The 19,345-nt window shown below is 40.7% G+C and overlaps 2 protein-coding genes across 3 annotated transcripts; one reads left to right on the top strand and one right to left on the bottom strand.

Moving 5' to 3' along the window:
• Positions 1 to 903: 903 nt before the first annotated feature.
• UFSP2 (UFM1 specific peptidase 2) lies at positions 904 to 15,547 on the top strand (the record flags this gene model as incomplete). Of its 2 annotated transcripts, none has more annotated exons than XM_081998705.1 (12): positions 904 to 945; positions 2,785 to 2,863; positions 4,709 to 4,889; positions 4,970 to 5,036; positions 5,365 to 5,516; positions 6,337 to 6,529; positions 8,034 to 8,180; positions 8,631 to 8,795; positions 10,137 to 10,261; positions 12,317 to 12,393; positions 13,845 to 13,969; positions 15,442 to 15,547. In XM_081998705.1, the coding sequence occupies 12 exons, from the start codon at positions 904 to 906 to the stop codon at positions 15,526 to 15,528; spliced, it is 1,440 nt and encodes a 479-aa protein (XP_081854831.1). In that variant the 3' UTR covers positions 15,529 to 15,547. The 2 variants fall into 2 exon arrangements, with proteins under 2 accessions (XP_081854831.1, XP_081854830.1); XM_081998704.1 differs by having other exon boundaries at positions 5,359 to 5,516.
• Positions 15,548 to 16,655: 1,108 nt separating this feature from the next.
• Positions 16,656 to 18,732, bottom strand: ANKRD37 (ankyrin repeat domain 37; the record flags this gene model as incomplete). Its single annotated transcript, XM_081998706.1, has 4 exons — positions 16,656 to 16,894; positions 17,417 to 17,508; positions 18,212 to 18,364; positions 18,706 to 18,732. The coding sequence occupies 4 exons, from the start codon at positions 18,730 to 18,732 to the stop codon at positions 16,657 to 16,659; spliced, it is 510 nt and encodes a 169-aa protein (XP_081854832.1). The 3' UTR covers position 16,656.
• Between the last annotated feature and the right edge of the window lie 613 nt (positions 18,733 to 19,345).

Genomic DNA, 19,345 nt, shown 5'->3' with positions numbered 1-19,345 from the left:
ATAGCACTGAAAGAAGAGATGACAGAAAAACTTACCCTTGGAGACAAATTTAAGGGTTCGCTGTTATGAAACAACTTAGCATTTTTGGTGAGGAGGATAGGAATAACTTATCGACAAGAAACAGATGTGGAAATAAATTCTACAGTGTCAAGCAAAGATCAGAGGATTAACGGGAAGGAGTTTCGGGCCTCAAGGGGCCAATGCGACCCAGGAGACGTGACAGATGGACGAGCCTGGCCTCGAAGTAGCAGTACTGCAAGGCAGCAGGCAGGCAAGCACGGCTCTGGGGCGCCTCCCAAGGAATTTGTAGGGAAAGTAAGGAACTACCAGTATTTTGCCACCGAGCGCTGATATCACATAAACTGAATTAAGTACGGCTACGGTTGGTTGTCCAAGCTAAAGCAAGCTCAACGCTACGCACGACCACCACAGTGCGCCGGCCCACCGCTAAGTGCGGCAGCACCGCGGGGTACGAAAGGCCGGTGAATTGCGAAAGAACCGAGCGGCCCAGTGGCACCTACTTGCCGGAGCCCGTACCTCACAGGGATGAGGCCGCCACCGCCGCCAGGAGCGCGAGGCGGTGGGGAGGGCGCACGGCCGCCGCCCGCCCGCTGTTGGTGCTGGTTGCCCGGGAGGCGGGAAAGCCCAAGAGGTAGAGCGGGCAAGTCTCCTATATTTCTCTACACACACGCCCCCCCGGCTCTGCATTGGTACGGCCCAAGGCAATCGCGGCTGCGCAGTACCTCAGTGCGGGTGTACGGGGAGGGGCGTGTCTACCAGCTGTCACGTGGCTCTCGCCGACGGTTTCTGCCGGGGCGGTGAGGGGGACGGACGAACTGTTCCCCCTCTCCTGCAGCTGGCGTGGCACCGCCCGCCGGGTGGGAGCGCGCATGCGTGGGGAGGATGCGGTCGGGGTCGGCCCCCGCTGCAGCGCTGACGGACGTGGTGAGTCCGCCCCTCCCCTGAAACCCCGCGGGCGGTGGGGGCTCCTGCTCGGGCTGGGTTAGCGGTGGGGCCGGGGCTTGCCCTAGAGGCCCACCCCCGGCCGTTCCCCCTGCCATACCCGAAACGGACGTGGAGTGAGCGGGCTGCGGCGCTGCCTCGTCCTGTGGCGAGCGGGGCGAGCTGGGGGCTGGTGTCCGTCCGTCAGCCCGCCCGCTCGCGGGTGGGCGCTCCGCGGCGGCGTGCGGGGCAGCTCGGGGGGAGGAGGTGACGCGGCCCCTTGGGCAGCTGAGGGTGCGAGGCTCTTTCTGCAGCGCCGGGCGGTGTCAAACGGGGCAGCGGCCCCTCCCGGCTGCCCCCTCGCAACAGCCCTTCCCATCGCCCTGGGGGCCGAGGTGTCCCAGCCTGCCTGGCGTTTGTCGGAAGACCTCGTCGTCCACCGTGAGCCACTATCCAAAGGCCAAACCCTCTCTTACTCCTTTTGCGGAGCTCTGCCTTTCATTCGTGAGGGTATTCTTAGGTTGTAATAATTCAAATAAAAAACATCTTTGACAGTAGCCCAGAGAAGCTTTTTTTCACGTGCTGGCAGTTGTAGATCCCACGTTCCAAGGCCTTTTTAATGTGGGTAGCTGTGTTATCTGAAATAGTTCATGATTATGCTTCAGGAACGAGAACGCTAGACATGGCGATCTTGCTTTTTGTGTTTCGTGGAGTGAACTTTGGCACTCTGGAATTGCAGAAACCTGAAAATCCTTCACCCAAAGCTAAAAGTGTAGATGCTTGTATTTTCATCAGACCTGTATAACTTTTTATATCTGCTTAGAATACTTTTAATGCAAAGAAAATTTGGCCTATGTTTTTGGTTAGTTAATGAATAACGATAGCATTGCAACTGGACGTTTCCCATACTTTGTAAGCAAACAGTTACACGATAAGCCTTTCCAAAGGGTCTTGGTGTAATTATTCTTGCAGTTGTTTGGTGGGGTTTTTTAGAGCAATTAAAGCCATGAAGCATTTCTCTTTGGGGACTGTTAAATTGAGAATACCCACACTCTTCTGGGCTGTCACCTTTTGTTCCTCTCTGTTCTAGCACGGCTGTTCTTGTAGCGATATCTTGAACGTGACTGGGGATTGATCTGGCTGAAAAAGTCTTCTCTCAATAGCAGGGTAGTTTTCCATCTGGATGAGTTCTCTGATGAGATTCATGTTAAAATGTCTGGAATGAGCAGTTGTGGGGACACAGCAGGGACTTTGGAAGGGGAAAGAAACAGCTGGGTGGTCTCTGTGCTGGCATAAGCAGCTCTTCCTGTCAAATGTGAAACTGGGCTGTAGAGGGTATGTGTGTGTGTCCCCCCCCCTTTTTTTTTTTTTAATTTCCCTGAAGCTGTGATTTCCTAACCAAGGTGAATGCACACTTACAGATGTGCTTAATTACCTTTCTAGTCTAATGCTCAGAGCAGTCCTTGGTTTACTTGAACAACAAGATGACCCATAAGATGAGAACATGACATTTGCATTGAAACAATGAGAAACAATGACATTTTACCCAAAATATTTCTAAATGGTAAAAGTATAGAATTAAGAGTTTCTTGTTTAGGTAAAAAACGTGTTTTAAGGACTGTGTGTGTAGCAGTACTCATGTAATTGCAGTACTGGCTCTGGCAACTATGTGCTGCTGTGCCACTCGCTTCCCTATTTATTCACTGGCCTTTCGTACCCTGAGCAGCTGCAATAATTACCGGTGTGCTTGCACGCTGTGGCATAATAACAGTCCATTGTGACTTGAGAGGAAGCATGTTGAAATAACTATTAATTTTCCTTGCCTCTTTTTTTTCTCCTTAGGTAATTCTAGAAGCTATGGACATCCTCTTTAGAATAAGAGGAGGCTTGGATCTTGCATTTCAGCTAGCAACTACTGATGGTGTGTCTATAAGACTATGATAGATTTCTTAATAAAAGGTTATTTTTATAAATATTAATTAACTAGCTATGATGTTTGTTTTCTTGGCATTTCACCTGATGTTAGGTGCTTCTTCCCAAACCTGTAAATATTAAATACAAAAAATGTTATTCTTTATCTCCATTCGTTTTTCTGACCGTCTTTTTCCATCATATGTTTATTATTTTTAATTTGAAGTAAAGTTTAAATTGCCATTTTTAGGCCATTTCATTTATGTATTTTTCCTACTTATGGATATAGTATTGGGATCACTTTTCAGTTTGAATCCAAAGTTTACCCTGAAATTCAAAGCAGAGAATAACTTGATGAAAATGAATTCATTATAACAGGATTATATTAGTATTTCAGTTGTGAGATTGCGAGCCAGTCTTTCTAGAAAAATAGAGAAGATGAGAAAGCTAACTAGTTACTCTACTGAATTTAGGCAGGATTGGCTACTGCAATTCCATGTGGAATTGGGACTAGACCATATGGTGTTAAGAGGCTACTCTAGTCCCATATTCTTACAATAATGTGACATCCACTTCAGAAAGTCTGCTCAAAGCTCTCAGCAGTCAGTGAGCTAGCATAGGGTGCAGTGCAGAAGGAAGGTGTCTTTAGCTCAACTGTAGCTTGTTCTGCATCTTAAAAGGATGTGTCTTTATTAGAAACTCTGAATTCACCACTAGTGAACCTTGAAAAGGAATTTTGGCTCATTTCAATTCATGATGTGGAACAGAGGTGTTGAATAGGTTGGCCTGATGCATTGCAACTTTTGGTGAATTGCATCCCCAGATAAATGCTATTTATTGGACTTTGTTTACAGTGTAGTTGATTTTAACCACAGCGAAGCAGAGTGCTATTCAGATTGTTGGAGTGCATGGTGTTCACACTTGTTACTATGTAAGTATGGCAGACCACTCCGTTGAAGGCACTGAGTTTTGGTGGAAGTTCAGCTAAATACGTTAGGGTTTGTTTTTTCTAATGCCATAGTTTTTACAGACTTGTAGTGCAAAAGTCAACTAGTGGCGGCGAAATCTAAGTTAATGCGTTCAAGAAAAACAGTTTGGCATAGTCTTCGGTAGCTTGTTAGGCTTTGTATACCTTGTTGCATTCTAAGTAATTGTTTTTAATCTACTCAGTGAGAAGAATGCAGGTAATGTGCAAAAGTTTCTGTGTCATATCTAGTCTTGGTTCAGGAGTGCGTGAAACTTAAAAAGTCAAGCTCTGAAAGACAAAGGTCTATACTGGTAATAAAGATTCAGGCTGACCAGGGTGTGGATTACAGTTACAGGTGTACGTTGGCCAAAATTTGGTTTGCAGCTGGAGTGCAGGCCCTGCTTTTCCAAAAACTTCCTATGTTTTTGGTTTATAATTCTGAATAAGGATATGAAGTCAGAAATATGTGACTCAGATGGAATCTTTCCAGGATTTACTCAAAAGACTAAATATAACAATACATAGAAGTTTGTCTCTGTGTAGAAGTTCTTGTGCAACTGTAGGCTTGGTTAAGAGGTAATTGATGTGAGAATTGACTATGGTGTAGGTTATTCTTCCGTAATTCATTCAGCTCTTCATATTTGACAGCATCTGAGAGAAATAGTACACTTTTGTTCAGGCAGGTATGAGTGTGAATGTTTGAGACAGACCTGCTAAGTGAAATCTTACCTCAGTTTTTGTTTACATAGCCATTTTTCTGATCATAACAGCACTTAGGTTTTTAGTCCAAGTCAAAACATATGATTTTTTTTTTTTAAATGTATGCCCAGCAGCTTCAACAAAAGTGAGGGAATTTTCTAGGCTAATTGTATCCTTATTGTGTTTCAGAGGCATCAACGAAAAAGGCATTAGGATATGTTTTCAGTGACCTTGCAAACAAACTGTCCTCAGATGTTCTTTTATTAAGAATTCACCACAGCTCAGTCTATGTGTGGCCTAACAATGGTATGAATACTGTTCCAGAGCTGACTGATGATTCTGCTTGTAAGGAGATAAGACGATTTATACAGTGAGTATATTTTAAAATATATAATTTTGAAATAGAACAATTTCATATTACAGAAGTTTCTCTTTCTGTTGATACTTCAGATTTGATCAAGATGATGAGACCAAACGAAAGCTTGGCAAAAAAAAGGATAAGAAGTTACAAGATACGGTATGTGTCTTGCCATGCTAAGAAGTTATATCAGACAACCTATCATTTAAAAATTTTTAGATCTGCCCTCTGTCAACTTTTCTCTACAAAAATAGGCATTGACATGACTTAGAGAATCCTTTAAAGTCATTGAGACTTGGCATGAATGCACGGATCCATCTACAGTAGATCAACACGTAGAAGTTTGTCTTTAACATTACTAGGCTTTTTTAAACATGATTATTTCATTACTGAGTTTGCTACCAAATATCTACAGTCTTACTTCTGCTGCCTTGTGCATGTGTTGTTGGAGACTTATTATCGGTATCTTTATTTTCTGCAGCAGCAGATAGTCAATATAGACCTCATGTTGGAAATGACGTCTTCGTTAGCTGCATTGGCTCCAGTCATTGAAAGGGAAAATAAGGAACACCACTATGTTAATATGACATTACCAGTTGATGTTGTTGTATCTGTTTCTCCAGAAGAAACATGGGGAAAGTAAGTGTTATCCTGAACTTGTAATTTTTCAGCTTCATTTCTGCTTTTTCTTGAAATAATGAAGTAAAGCTATCGTATCATATCATTAATCAGTTTAATGAAGTAGCATGTAGTATTTCTGTAATGGGATTTAACTATGTAAATAATAAAAGCTCCTGTAGATGGCTGCTAGCCTTAATAACCTTGAGACATAATCCTTTTGCTATCTACAAAAACTTCAGTTTATCCATATCTGGTAGATTTGATAACTCGTAACCATTGCTCAGCAAGGAATTGAGAAAGTCAGGAAAATGTTCTAAAAGTTCTTTTAAGTATGTGAATGTGTATAAGAGTGAGAATTGGAGTGTATTTCATGAGTCTTTGTAATCTCAGTACTGCATTAGGGGCTGCAGCTGGGTTAGGAAGGTGGAAAACATTAGAGTCTTCCTCTGTTTTTAACTTGTGTTTTTTTCCCATAGGATTTTACTCTGAAGTAATGATAAATGGGGTGCATAAAAGGCAAAAGAAACCCCCATATAGTCATATATGTAACTCTTATTTTGGCAAATGCTCATAATGGTTTTGTTTCTGATAGGAGACAAAGGAATCTGCACTTTGGAGGGTTGAATCACTAGGGAGTAGTTTCTGTGTGCAGACATGCTTTGAGTTAAGCATGGTGAGGTTCTGTCTCTGTAGGCGTGGAAGCATGGAAGTAGTAAGTGCAAATCGTCAGACCAGGTGCAAATATGTGTATAAGTATTGTATAGCTATCAGAGCTATGAGAGAAAATGATCCACCATCACTGTTCCACTTCTTAAATATTCTCCCTTATACTTTGCAGGGTACAGAATCTCTTGGTGAAGGCAATTCACAGGCAATTAACTGACATGGAAAGCTGCATTATGAAATATATGAAGGGAACATCAATTGTTGTACCAGAACAATTTCATTTCATGTTACCAGGAAAAAATCATCTCGTAACAATCTCATATCCTACGGGTATTTCAGATGATCAACTGGAAAGTTACAGAAAGGTAAAGCCAACAAATACTAACAGAACCTGATTTTTTTATATTGTTTTTGTTAGTTATTTTAACTGAAGCAGTGGTAAAGCATTTCATTTAGCCAACGTAGAATAAATACTAAGATACTGCTATTTTTTAATTTATTTTTAGTATAACTGAAGCAGTATACTGAATGTGGAAGCTTGGTTTATTGGAAGCTATTTTATAAAATGTATCAGATCTCATTTTTGTAAGAGAGCAATAAAAACTTTAAAACTACACAGGATTTGGTTTAGGGTGTATCTAAATTATACTTCTGCTATTGGATTCTTTGAATTTCTCCACTTCCATGGTAGAATATCAGATGACTTGTAGCGTGTTATTATTTTCAGGCTTTAACACATGTCCTGAAGGGGTAAGGTTGGAGGTTTTTTGTTTGTTTTGGTTTCTTTCTTGGGGTTGTGTGGTGTTGGGGTTTTTCGTTTGTTTGTTTTGGGGGGCTGCTTTTTGTGGCTCATAGCTGACCAGCCTTAGCTAGCTTTTATTTGTTTGCCTGCCTTCTGGGTTGACACATCTAGAAAAAAGAATATGGATGAGGTGGGAAAATATTCTGATGTGGCAGTCCTTCCAGGTTGAGACGTGTACCTGGCAGGTACGAGTTCAGGTTGCACAGTTACACGTACTGAGAGTGGGAAAAGGATCTTCTGCTGCCTTAGAGGTGTAGAAGCCGTGGGGATTTCTCATTTTCTTCTTCTGTGTGAAGCATTACTGGGTATATAAAACCTAATCTATTCCTTCCATTTGCAGAGGCCTCAGGCACTGGTGGCACATACGTCTTTCTTGCTCTGTCTTCTGTTCACTCTTATCCACTGGTTGCTAAGTGTTAATGCAGCTAATGTAGTTGGGTTCAGTGTTGGGTCATCTGCGTAAAATATATTACCTGCATTAAACACATTATCCTAGACGATCTCATCATTCCTGTCACTCTTAAGCTCTGTGATATAAGACAATGTATCTCTTTAAATGTGACTGCTGTGTTATAAACAGTGCTTAAGAGATCTAAAAATAGACTGAATCTGCTTAAACCATAAGCTCAGCATCTTTCCTTTCCATGTCTCAGTATGTGGTATTTGTATGTCTTCAGTATTAATTAAGGTTATATTCAGAGTCTGTGTACCTATATTACTACATAGCTAAAACTGTAATCCTTTTCTATTATGGCATATTTTATCATACTTTGATAAGACACTTGTCACTCACGATATCTTCAGTGGGGCTCCAGTGGCAGGCATTATCTAACAGGACTGCATAAAATAGTGGGCCCTTTAGATAGGAGGTAAGCCTGTGTGAGCTTCCTTTGAGAGCTGAGATCTTATAGTAAAGCTGAGTGTTTAATTAAGCAGATTTTAATATATTAATTTGCTAAACTGTGCTGTTAAAATTGTTTATGTCTTTGTTGTTACTTATGATGTGATGTTTCTTTTAATCCAAAATTTGAATTGTGGTCTATATTTTTATTCCAACTGGCATGTAGGAATTGCATGGATTATTCAATCTGCCTTGTGACAGACCATATTTCAAGAGAGCAAATGCTTATCATTTTCCAGACGAACCATATAAAGATGGGTATCTTAGAAATCCACATTTACATCTTAATTCACCTGGTATGGAGTCTGGTATGGTATGTTTAAATTGAAACATTTCTAAGAAAGTACTTTCTATTTTACTTGAGATTTGTTCTTAGTAATTTAGACAGTCAACATTGTATAGAAGAGAAAGTGAAGTGACTGGCTTGGCCTTTTGAGCACAAGGGCTTCTCTGCACAAAATGGCATTGCTTTAGTTATATTTGTGCCAAAGAAATTGCATTTTATTGGAAAAGGATGTACACATTTTCCACATGTATTTTAAATTTTCTCAGAACCAAGACAATAAACTAAAACTATGAACAGAAACATGTAGGAGACAAAACCAGGAGGAATAATCATGTGTGAATAACAACCCTTCAATTCTTCCAAAGAGTTGCAATCCCCAACTGAAAGCTTTTACAGTGCAAGTGAGAAGTTGTCTGACTTCTCTGAAAATTGATGCAAGTCTGATCAGATGCATTTATGTTGTCTCTTTATGTGCAGGTTTATTTAGTACATGGTGTATATAGTTATCACCACTATATGCAGGATCGGATTGATGACAGTGGTTGGGGCTGTGCCTATCGGTCTCTGCAGACAATCTGTTCTTGGTTCAAGCACCAAGGTTACATTGATACACCCATACCAACACACAAAGAAATCCAACAGGTACAGAGCATTTAAGTAGATTAATTATTTTATGCATATTTGTCTAGAAAAGTTTTTATAGATTCTCTTTAAAATACCAAATTCATGTATTTTAGACTTTGGATTTATGTGATGTTTTTAATTTATCTTTTAAATTGAACTGCAGTAATTCTGAATTACTATTTTTAACAAGTTTTATTATAGGAGATCTGCCTCCAAATCAGTGTCAGGTGTCATTATCTGTACAAATAAGACTCATTAAAACACTCTTCTAAATATTTCCTTGGATTAATGTTCTATTAGAAGCTCAGATTATGACATTTTCACTGTTTTTGCCAAATGAAAGAAAACAAAGCACCCAATGTGTCATATTAAAATTAGATTTAAAACTTACTTTTGTATTCAGTGACAGCTGGATTAGTCCCCAGATGTCATTCGTTGATTTACTGCTTTCTTTTGCAACTTTGAGAGTAGTGGCCTTTTCCTGTTTTTTTGAACTCTCCTTCACATCATCTTCTATTGTGAGTTTGAATGCATACCAGAATATGTTCATTTCTGTTAATAGCAGTGAAGAAAAACGGTACACCTGGGTAGCTGGTATTGCATTGCCTAGCAAGAAATACTGCAGTTATCTTCGGTCTTCTAAAAATAGTTCTTTGCGTTATACTTATTTACTGAACACTTTTAGCAAAGTTTGATTCAGTCCTTAAAACAACCTTCATCAAACCCAACAGGGATGTGAGCACTGAAGTTAAAACTGCATTTCCTGAAGGTTTCTCAGTCCACACCTAAACCTAAAAGTAGCCAAAGTCCATACGCTCCTGTAGTATTTTTAGACATCTAGAAGAGGGCAGTAGCCTTCAGGAGACTTTATGGGCTTTGTGTCCTGAGCAGAAAAGGCCCCTCTCAAGTGCTGCATGTAACATAGAAGCCTCAGAATGGAGAAGAGTTTAAAATGAACCCCAACCTTCGGTGTATTTCAGTGGCCTCTTCCTCGAAGCACTATTTTATGGATCCTTTTCTGAGATGCTTTGAATGGGAATTCAGGTACTTCAGTCTGTGGATTCTGCAGTACAAGTGATACACTCCATTATTAGGAAGCTCAGTGCTCACCATCCCAGCTTGGAGTCTTGCCTGTGGACCTGGGGTTATACTCTGTGCTTATAGGCACTGTCTGTATGAGTGTTAAGTGACATTTCCAAAACAGAACCACTGTGAGGGAAGTTGACATCCATTTGTCTGCTTTTGACTGGCTTTTGACACGTTCCCATACATCAACCAACCTTGTTCACAAAAAGTGGTAGAATTGCTTACTATATGTTGTTGACGTTTGGTTTTTTTCTTCATTGTGATGTTGTAAAGGCACTGGTTGATGCTGGAGATAAGCCTGCAGCATTTGTTGGGTCACGGCAATGGATTGGTTCAATTGAGGTGCAGCTTGTTTTGAATCAGCTTTTTGGAATAACGTCAAAAATATTATTTGTCAGGTAAGAATCAGTATCTGTTTAATAGCTCAGTAATTATTAAAAAGACTGAATGCCTTAAAATGCAAATTACCATTAGAATACATGGGATAAAAGAGATCATAAATCTTTTAAGGGTGGTTCATTCATAAACCCTGTTTTCCTGCCTTTGGTTGTGCTAAGTGCTTACAAATGCAGGTGTTGCTAAATTTCTTGTGGGCTTGGGGTTCCAGTTTGCAGTTGCTATAAACTGCTTAAGGATATGCAAACTGATGTATTCCTTTGCACCGCAAGCATAATTTTTGAAGCAGGCACACAAGTCTGGCAGTCATAATGAACCAAATGCACATTGACTGTAAATTATTCCTTCATCCACAGAGCTAACCCATCAGTTCAGGATTGAGGAAAATTCCTGAGCAGCCTGGATATAGTGTTCTCTTTTTTGAGTTTGTGTGACAGATAAAACAAAGGATTTGTTTCCATTCTGACAATATGATGCTCTCATACATGATAAAGAACCCTACAAATACATTTAGGAGAAAAATAACAATGTTCAGCATTTTTCAGAAGCAAAATTACTGGATTTTTATCACTTAGGCAGCGCTAAGCAGACTACAGATCTCTGAACTTTTTGTGATAAATACAATCACGAAATAATGTATACTTACTTAGCGTGTATGAAAATTCTAGACAAAGAAAATGCTACACGAGTTACATTTTGTAAGTTCTGCTTTAGATACTGTAAAAGAGCATGTGACCATGGTGATGGTGATTCTCAACAGTAGGAAAATAGTTCATCCCTTCAATGTTTTGTAAAGCTTTACAGAGCCAATTTTGATCTTTTCTGTTCTAGAGCTTGTATTTGCAGATGATCCACCTATTATTTACAGCAGCTGTGACAGGCCTTGCCAGTATGAAGGTTTTTATTCCTGCATGTAAGAATATAGAATAGATTTCTTTGTGACCTGGGTAGAATTGCTCATAGGGCTGCTACAAGGGAGCACCAATGTTTTTGAGGATTATGAAAAGCCAACATCACTACCATGCTGAGAATTGTCATGCTTCTTTTTCAGCTGGTCACTGGCAGTGGATAGCATTTTTGTCTCGGGCTTATTTCCAGCTAGCACCTCTAACTCTTTGTGGAAATAAAACTTTACAGTGGCACCAGCAACACTAGTACTGAATCCATTATTGTAAATGCACTGTTTCCCAGAGTTCCAGTTTTATATTCTGTCTGCATTTAATCCATCTCTCCAGGAACTTGAGAAGCAGGCACATAGGCTTTCTTCGGGTTTTCAAAGGTTAACCACTATATGAAGAAATACAAAGACAAGATATTAAAAATATCTGTATTAATTTCCTTGCCTAGCTTCTGTCACCACTTTGGGAGTGCTGTCAGTCTTCTAAGGGGAATATGAGTCTCTGACAGACGTATGTCTTCAGCTTTGAATCTTGGAGTATGTGCATGTGCTGTGCGTGCCTTTCTTTTCCATGTAGACTTCTTTTGCCAGTGGCTGGTCCCCATAGTTGGAAAGGAAAGCAGAGAGTTTATAACAAAGCTGAGTGTTGCTTTTAACAGATTACTAATGTTATTTGAGATTTGATTTTTAAAGCCAGCTTGGGTACAAGTGCTGCAGTTGCTTGGGCATTACAGTGGAAACCTATCTTAAGAGACATCATTATAAACACCTTTATCAACACCTTATTTCTGTCATGTTTCTGATGAACTTCCATGACTTCAGACTCCCACTTGCTGACAGGGGTAGCCAGTTTGTTTTTCAGCCACTTGGAGGGAGCCACTGGGGCTTAGCAGCTGTCCCCACTGCGGGAGACAAGCAGCAGATGCCTCGTAGAAGCTGGGTGACTCCAGGTGCTCCAGTGGCAACTAGGCTTACAGCAGGTTCATTGGTCTGACCAGAATCTGTAAGTTGCATTAAAAAACTTCTTGTTTTTTCAGATTATCCCAGGATGTTGACACAGGAAAACTCTAAGCCACTTTCAGTTACCTAGAGTATAATGGATAATTAGAGAATTAAGCCTAGTGAGGATGACAAATCTATTGTTGTTTTTCTTACCTAGCCAAGGTTCTCAACTAGCATTGCAGGGAAGAGAACTTACTAATCATTTCAAGACTGAAGGAACTCCAGTTATGATTGGTAAGTGCTTGAGTATCGAAGAATGCTGATGAAAGTGCGTGGCCTCCCTATGCTGAATTTCATTTCAGTTAGAACTCATTCAGTTTCCTGTACAAGAGTTAATAAAAACTCTAGATGAATTAAAAATTATACTTTTCCTAGGGGAACCTGACAAACAATACAGTTTAGTCTGGCTGGTATCTTTTCACTCAGTATTTCTCCCAAGCTCAGTATTAATTAACCTGGTAACAAAAGTCAATCTAAATGGTGTTCTTAACACCTGATGTTGAAGTCAGAACTCGAGAGCTGACTTCCACACTCTAGAGTAGCAGAAGTTCATATGGTTCCCCAAAACTTCCCGTCACAGAAGAGCTGTGTTTATCTGGCTTTGAAGAGAACGGTATTACTATGTTCTTTTTAAGACCAGTTTTAATAACTTGAAATGTTGGTAACCTAAGAAATGTCATTCGTAAGAATGCCCTAACTTTAATGAAACTGTTTCCAAGACAGCTATGATTTAGAAAATGAAGAATATTGAAAATATCATTTTCAGCTTTAATAACATTTTGTCAATTTTCACAATCCGTATTGGGCACTCCATAAAGATAGTGTTAGCCACTCAAATTAGAGGTGCCAGAAGTCCAAATTTTGGTATGAAATATTCTTGGCCTTTCAGCAGCCTTTTTGTCTGAATTTCAAGAATTTAGAATCCTATATTGAAAAAACTTTAGTCTGTAACTTATCCTTCCCTGTAATGCTCTTTGTGGATTGGTTTAAATTTTGTTGTTGATGGGAGGGCAGAGGTTGGCTTTTTGGGGTGGGTTTTGGGTTTTTTTTTTTGCTTGTGTTCTCTTGGCGTTTTTGCAATTCCTGTTTGTTGCATGTATCCCAAGGAGGTAAACTCCTCACAATTGCTGAAAGAAACATGCTGTGGCCAGCTCATCAAAATATCCCCTTTCCCTGTTTGCAGGCTAGAGAAAGGGCGGTTGGAGATTGCTACTCTGCCCCTAATATCCATCGATAGAACTTAGTAGAAAACAGCAGATAACCCTTATCCAGAAATTCTGATTTCTATTCTAATTTTGATCCTTTTACAACCAGGAAGTTTTCCAGATTCCTTTTCTACACTTAAGTTTCTTTAAAGACAAAGTGAGCAAAACCAATGTTTGAAATATTCTTGACTTCATCTGGTGGAAGTGCTGAGGATTTAACCTACCTTGCTGACATGGAGGAAATTTGTAAAGTAAATTCTCTAGTTGTAGTAAGTAAAGTAAAATAAGTAATCTTCCCTAGTCGTAGTAAAGGTATGTTGTTTAATAATGTGGAGAATCTTATGTAGGACAGCTTCCGAACCATTTTGGTAACCAGGCTCATCTGTTCATAGAAGGTGTTGATGTACTTTTATTATAGGCTTGCACATTTAGCCAATCCTGGTGAAAAATTTTTAGCAATTTGTGTTCCTTCTATTTCAGGTGGAGGTGTTCTGGCTCACACGATACTAGGAGTGGCTTGGAATGAGATTACAGGGAACATAAAATATTTGATTCTAGACCCACATTACACTGGAGGAGAAGATCTGCATGTTATTTTGGAAAAGGTGAGGCTTGATGCACACACACACACACACACACACACACATATATATATACATACGTGTGTGTGTGTATATATACATATATCTTGGAATTAAACAAATAGTGTACAGCCAAATACAAATTGGCCCTTGTGTGGCTTCTCCATTCCTTACAGAGGAAGTGCTGATCCCAGTTAACCTGCATATATGCTACTTATTGTTAGTTTCTGAAACTTAAGTGTCTTTGGAGAAGATGTATTGGGTCAGCAACTACATAAAGTTATTATAGTACAAAGAAATGTTCTTTACCTTCTGTGAATTGAACCATCTCCCCTTATACCTAGTGGTATAAACAATAAATGAATTTGGTATTTTGAATGGAACAGAAAGATCTGTTCAGCCTGTAAAATGCCATAACTGCTTCAGTAAAGATAACCATTTATTTAAAATTAAAAAAAAAAAAAAAATCCAACACCAGGCATTCTCAGATCAGGCCTTGAACTAAGTTTAAAGGGCAGGTACTGAGCTGTTTTGAAAATCTGGGAAAACTCTGAAGAACTGAAGTGTATGTAATGTTATTTCCATATTTAAAGCTATTAAAAGGGATGATGTAGCACATTACAAAACAGTAAGCATAGTGTCAGAAACTTAAACTGTGAAAGTGGCTAAAACATCCTATAGGTAAGTCATCAATTTCTTTTTCTGTTCTTCCTATTAAGTTGCAAATAGCAACTTTTATTTCATGTCTTTATTTGATACCTGTGGGTTGGGCGCAACCAGAAGGGCTGTTGAAACATTTTGCTGACCCCGTAACAATCAAAGCTTGAAATGAATACAGAAAGAAACTATTTCCAAAGAACATGCAGAACCAAAGGCCTTACAGCTCGACAGTGTTCAGGAATGGTCCAGGAGGACAAAAATCCATGCAGGACTCCCTTTCCTCAGCAAAAGTGGCAGGGGAGGGCAGGAACCGAGGTGGACTGTGAAGTTGGTAGCTCTCTCCTTTGAGAACACCTCAGATAATTATGCAGTACCCTGTAAACTTAAGAGCTTTGTTAGACTGTTTTTCTGCTAAATCGTGATTATCAGCACACCTTCTGATATTCAGAGCTCTGTTTGGCTTTGAAATAGCAGCTCTTGCCAAAGGTAGCAAGGATTCTTCAAGACAAGAGAAATGGCAACTGTGAGAATGATAGTTTCAGAATAATAGTAGTTTCTGTAGCAGCAGAAGGTAGTGGGAAGGGCTGGAGTGGGGAGAGAGATGCTGCTTTTTAGGAACTGAGCTGGGGTGGGGAGAGAGACTCTGTAAAATGTTGTCCATTAATGTGTTTCCAGGCATGTAGAGAACTTTCTGACAATTGTGTGTCATTGCATTCTATAGATATTTGAAAAGAATTCATACATTTTAGATTAAAAATAATAAAACTGATCCAGTAGTAATAGGAAAACCGGAATTTGTAGTAGATTTAAACACCATCTTACTTTTTCTTGGACAGGGCTGGTGTGGATGGAAGGGCCCGGATTTTTGGAACAAGGACGCCTATTATAATCTCTGCCTACCTCAACGACCAAAAACTATTTAAATTCCACTCTTATGCTGGAATATCCTAAGCCAGAATACTAGCTGATCTAGATATAACTGTCTTGTTACTTACCAGAATAATGCTTTAACTCAGTCAAAACCTAGTTGAAATAGAAAGGTTGCTTGAGTAATTTAAGATTTTTTTTTTTTTTAATGAAACCTATAAAAATAAGAGTTATCTGCTGTGAACTGTATTTCTTACAAATCCATTTATTAAGTAACTAATACTCTCTTCTTTTGGCTAGGACAACTTTATGTTTATATAGCATTTTTTATGCGAAGATCTTTACAGATGACATGCCCCATCCTTTTATTTTATGGAATTCTTTCTTGCCAAAAGATGAGCTGTCCTCTACCTTTCAGGTTGCATATAGCCAGGTGTGTTGTACATTACGAATCTGATCAAAGGCATCGTTTGCAGCTAGTACTGTTGATAACAGCATTTTAGAAGAGGAGTGGGAGAAAAATGACGGTATGTGCTGAATTTTATGAACTTTGTCCTCATATTTATGCAGAAAAAAATGTGAGAGAATTAATGATTATCCTCATTTATTTATAGCTGTATGAATACAACTATTCTGGGGGGGGTGGGGAAAGTCTTCTGTAAGAAGTAAAAATAAACTAGCTTTCCTCCTTCTCGGAAGGCAACAATGTACCAGCATCCATCTAGCTGCTCCAGGTGTAGTCCAGTCATGCTTCTTCATACTTCGGATACCCCTTGCTTTCATTTTGGGATTACAAACCGCTGCTTTTGTCAGCTAGGAGACAAGATCTGTCATATGAACAAACAAGAGTAAGTCTGTATCTGACGCCATCAAAACATTAGGATACACCTGTGGTGGTAGTAAAGATGCTGTCTTTGTGAGCTACTCCATCAGTAAAAGTACCTACCATTTTGTGTTTTTATTTATTTACCTCGTGTTAAAGTAACCTTTTTAGTGGCATTCCCCAAACACTACGCTTTTTTTTTTTTTTTTTTACAAGACCATAACCGTAACTGCCTATGCAAGTTAATCCTTACTAGCAGTCTTCTAAATCCAACTGCTATCTAACACAAAGTTTATTGACTTAATTACCAAAAGCATTTAAAAATATGAAAAACATTCTGGATTGTAGTTAGCTAATGGTATTACACACCATCTGCTCGTCTCCTCTTCCTGCTTATGGATCTGCTAGTTTCACTTTCTGGTTTCTGTGCAGCTGGATCCTCTCTGGGCAAGCTGTGTCTGTCACTCAGTGAGGATCCAGACTGGCCTCTCAGTTTCATTGTCTGAGTGTGCTGAATTGTTGTGAGGAACTTGGCACATTCCAGAAAACCGTAAGCCAGTGCGAGGTCTGCTGCTGTTTGTCCACTGTTGTTGCACAAGCTGAAATGCAGAATTAACAAGAACCATTCAATTAAATTGTAGTATATATTATGAGCAAGCACTGGTCAAGATTAACTAACTGGTAGCTTTAGACAGAAGTATAAAGAATCAACACCAAGAAGGCTTGTCAGGGGTAAGCGTGGGGATCTTCTGATACAGAGGGCTGGTACTGAATGCAACAAGGAGTAATTATTTTAAAATAAATTTGTCACCAGTCTATGACCACCATAGCCTATCAGAAAGGCAAGAGGAAGGTGAGCACAGCTTTAGTCAGAATGGAAAACTAACAAGGAGAACTTCTGATGGGGAATATTCTCTTAGCGGTTACTACGGAGGTCTTTAACAGGGAACTAAACAACATACGCTCTGTGCTATTTTGGTGTTTTTAATACTGCTCTTATGACTATACTCATGCTATATTTACAGTCTTAGTATGCACACTCTGAAGAAGAAAAAGAACTGTGTAAGATACATGTATCCATGGTCACTGTTACTGAAATGACTAAATGTAGCTCAACTTACTCAATTTTGGCATCACCAGCAACAAGGAGAGCAAGACATTCCAAACTCCCAACTTTTGCTGCTTTATGTATCGGGGCTTCTCCAAGGCAATCCTAAACATACAATGTATATATAGCAGTCATTTGAAGGAAGGGCAATAGGATGAAGCTATCTTGTTCTCCAACATGACTGTTTATGAAGTGTTACTCTGCACACTAGCTTGTTGTGAGTTGAGAGAGAGATTAAAGGAATACATTCATTAGCTGCCATTAAATGTTCAGTGTGTTCATCACAGCAAAGTAGAAATACTGTCCCATGCAATACTCATTGTTTAACTTCTACCTTCTAAAAGATTATTTACACAGCATACACTCTGCACACTGACTAACGGCATCTTTCAGCACTGTTGAGGGATTGCTGTGACCAACAACTTGCTGCTACCAGCTCAGAGATATAAGCAAATTAAACTTTGCAGCTAGAGGAAAAATCCTTATCATTACTGGAAGTAGTAGCAAAATTTCAGAGGAAAAAGGAATACTCATTTGTGTAAGAGAATTAAGTTTTCTTTTACATTGCATGGAGCACTCTGTGAAAATTCAAATACATGTAGCAAATCAAATAGCTAATGCAATATAGATAGGATTTCTGGTTCATGCTAAAATAAAGTTACTCTAAAATAAGCAACGCTAGATACCTTGTGCAATACAACTGTTTATATAAAAGCTCTCTTAGATTAAAAAAAATGTAAATAATAGTAATTGGATTTCCTGACATGCCAGATTAGAAGTGGGAGAAACAAAACTTCTCTATTTTTACCTGTTGGTTCAAATTTGCTCCTGTCTGCAGCTGCCAAAGTAGTAAAAAAGCTTCACCACCACAAGCAGCCAAGTGAGCTGGAGACTGACCAAAGGCATCTGCAGGTGCGTTCACAGCGGTTCCTGCTTCGAACAGATTGCTGAAACTACCAGACTAAGATAAACAAGATACCAAGAAAAACAGCAAAAGCACAATGTTATTGCCAGTCTAAGCCACACGGAGTCTTCAGAACGCTGCATCACGGCAGAAAACATCCCCCTCGCGAATCATCGGACCCTTACGTTCCTTGAGAATGCTCATTTTTTTTAAAAAAAAAAAAAAGGCAATCCGCGCATGACTTTTTTGGCTTTTAATCTCTTAACCAGAACTCCTCACCGACACCGGCAGTGCCTCAACACATCCCGCAGCAGCTCCAGGCAAACCACGCTTCATACAGCTCCGCAGCGGGGCTCCCGCTGAGAAGCGACAGCAGCCCGGCCCTCCCCGACCCTCACCTCTGAAGTGCAATCCAGCACCAACATCGCCTCCCTGTTGCCGACCGGCCTGCCGCTCACGGTGCCGGGCTGCCCGCGGCAACGAGGCGCGATGAGGGGCTGCCGCTCCCCGCCGCAGCTCGCACGCTCTGACGGGCGCTCCCCGCCTGTAGCCCCCGCCCACTGCCGGCGGCCGGCCGCGGCACGTACGCAACGACGGGGCTGGCGGCCCGGCCCGCCCCGCCTGGGCCCGGCATTCGCCGGGAAGCGAGGCTTGCGGCCGGTGCGGCGGCCATGGCGCGCGGGGCGGCCCTCACGTCCCTCACACGCTGCCACCCGCGGGCGCGCCGCCGGGGCCTCCACAGCGGCCGGTTCTCGTTGCCACTGCCTTGAGCACCAAGTGTCCGAGAGCGGGCCAGGCCGCGCGGGCCGAGGTCAGCGACGAGCCTTCCACCCGCAGACCTGCCGGTGCTGGAAACCAGAACCAGCCGCAGCCCTACCGAGAGCAAGGTACCATCGAAAAGAACGGCTTGGAATCCGTCGTGAGGCCTGCGGTCCCCTGGCACAGCTGTAGTGCTCAGTGCCCGTTAATTAAGTAGTGGAATATGAACATACACACTATCATCTTTATAGGTGCAGAAATCCAGGTAAATAGTGTATC

The sequence above is a fragment of the Phaethon aethereus genome, assembly GCF_964289735.1.
Source record: "Phaethon aethereus genome assembly, chromosome: 4".
NCBI classification, from domain to species: Eukaryota; Metazoa; Chordata; class Aves; order Phaethontiformes; family Phaethontidae; genus Phaethon; species Phaethon aethereus.
This window is presented reverse-complemented; position numbering and strand designations above follow the sequence as displayed.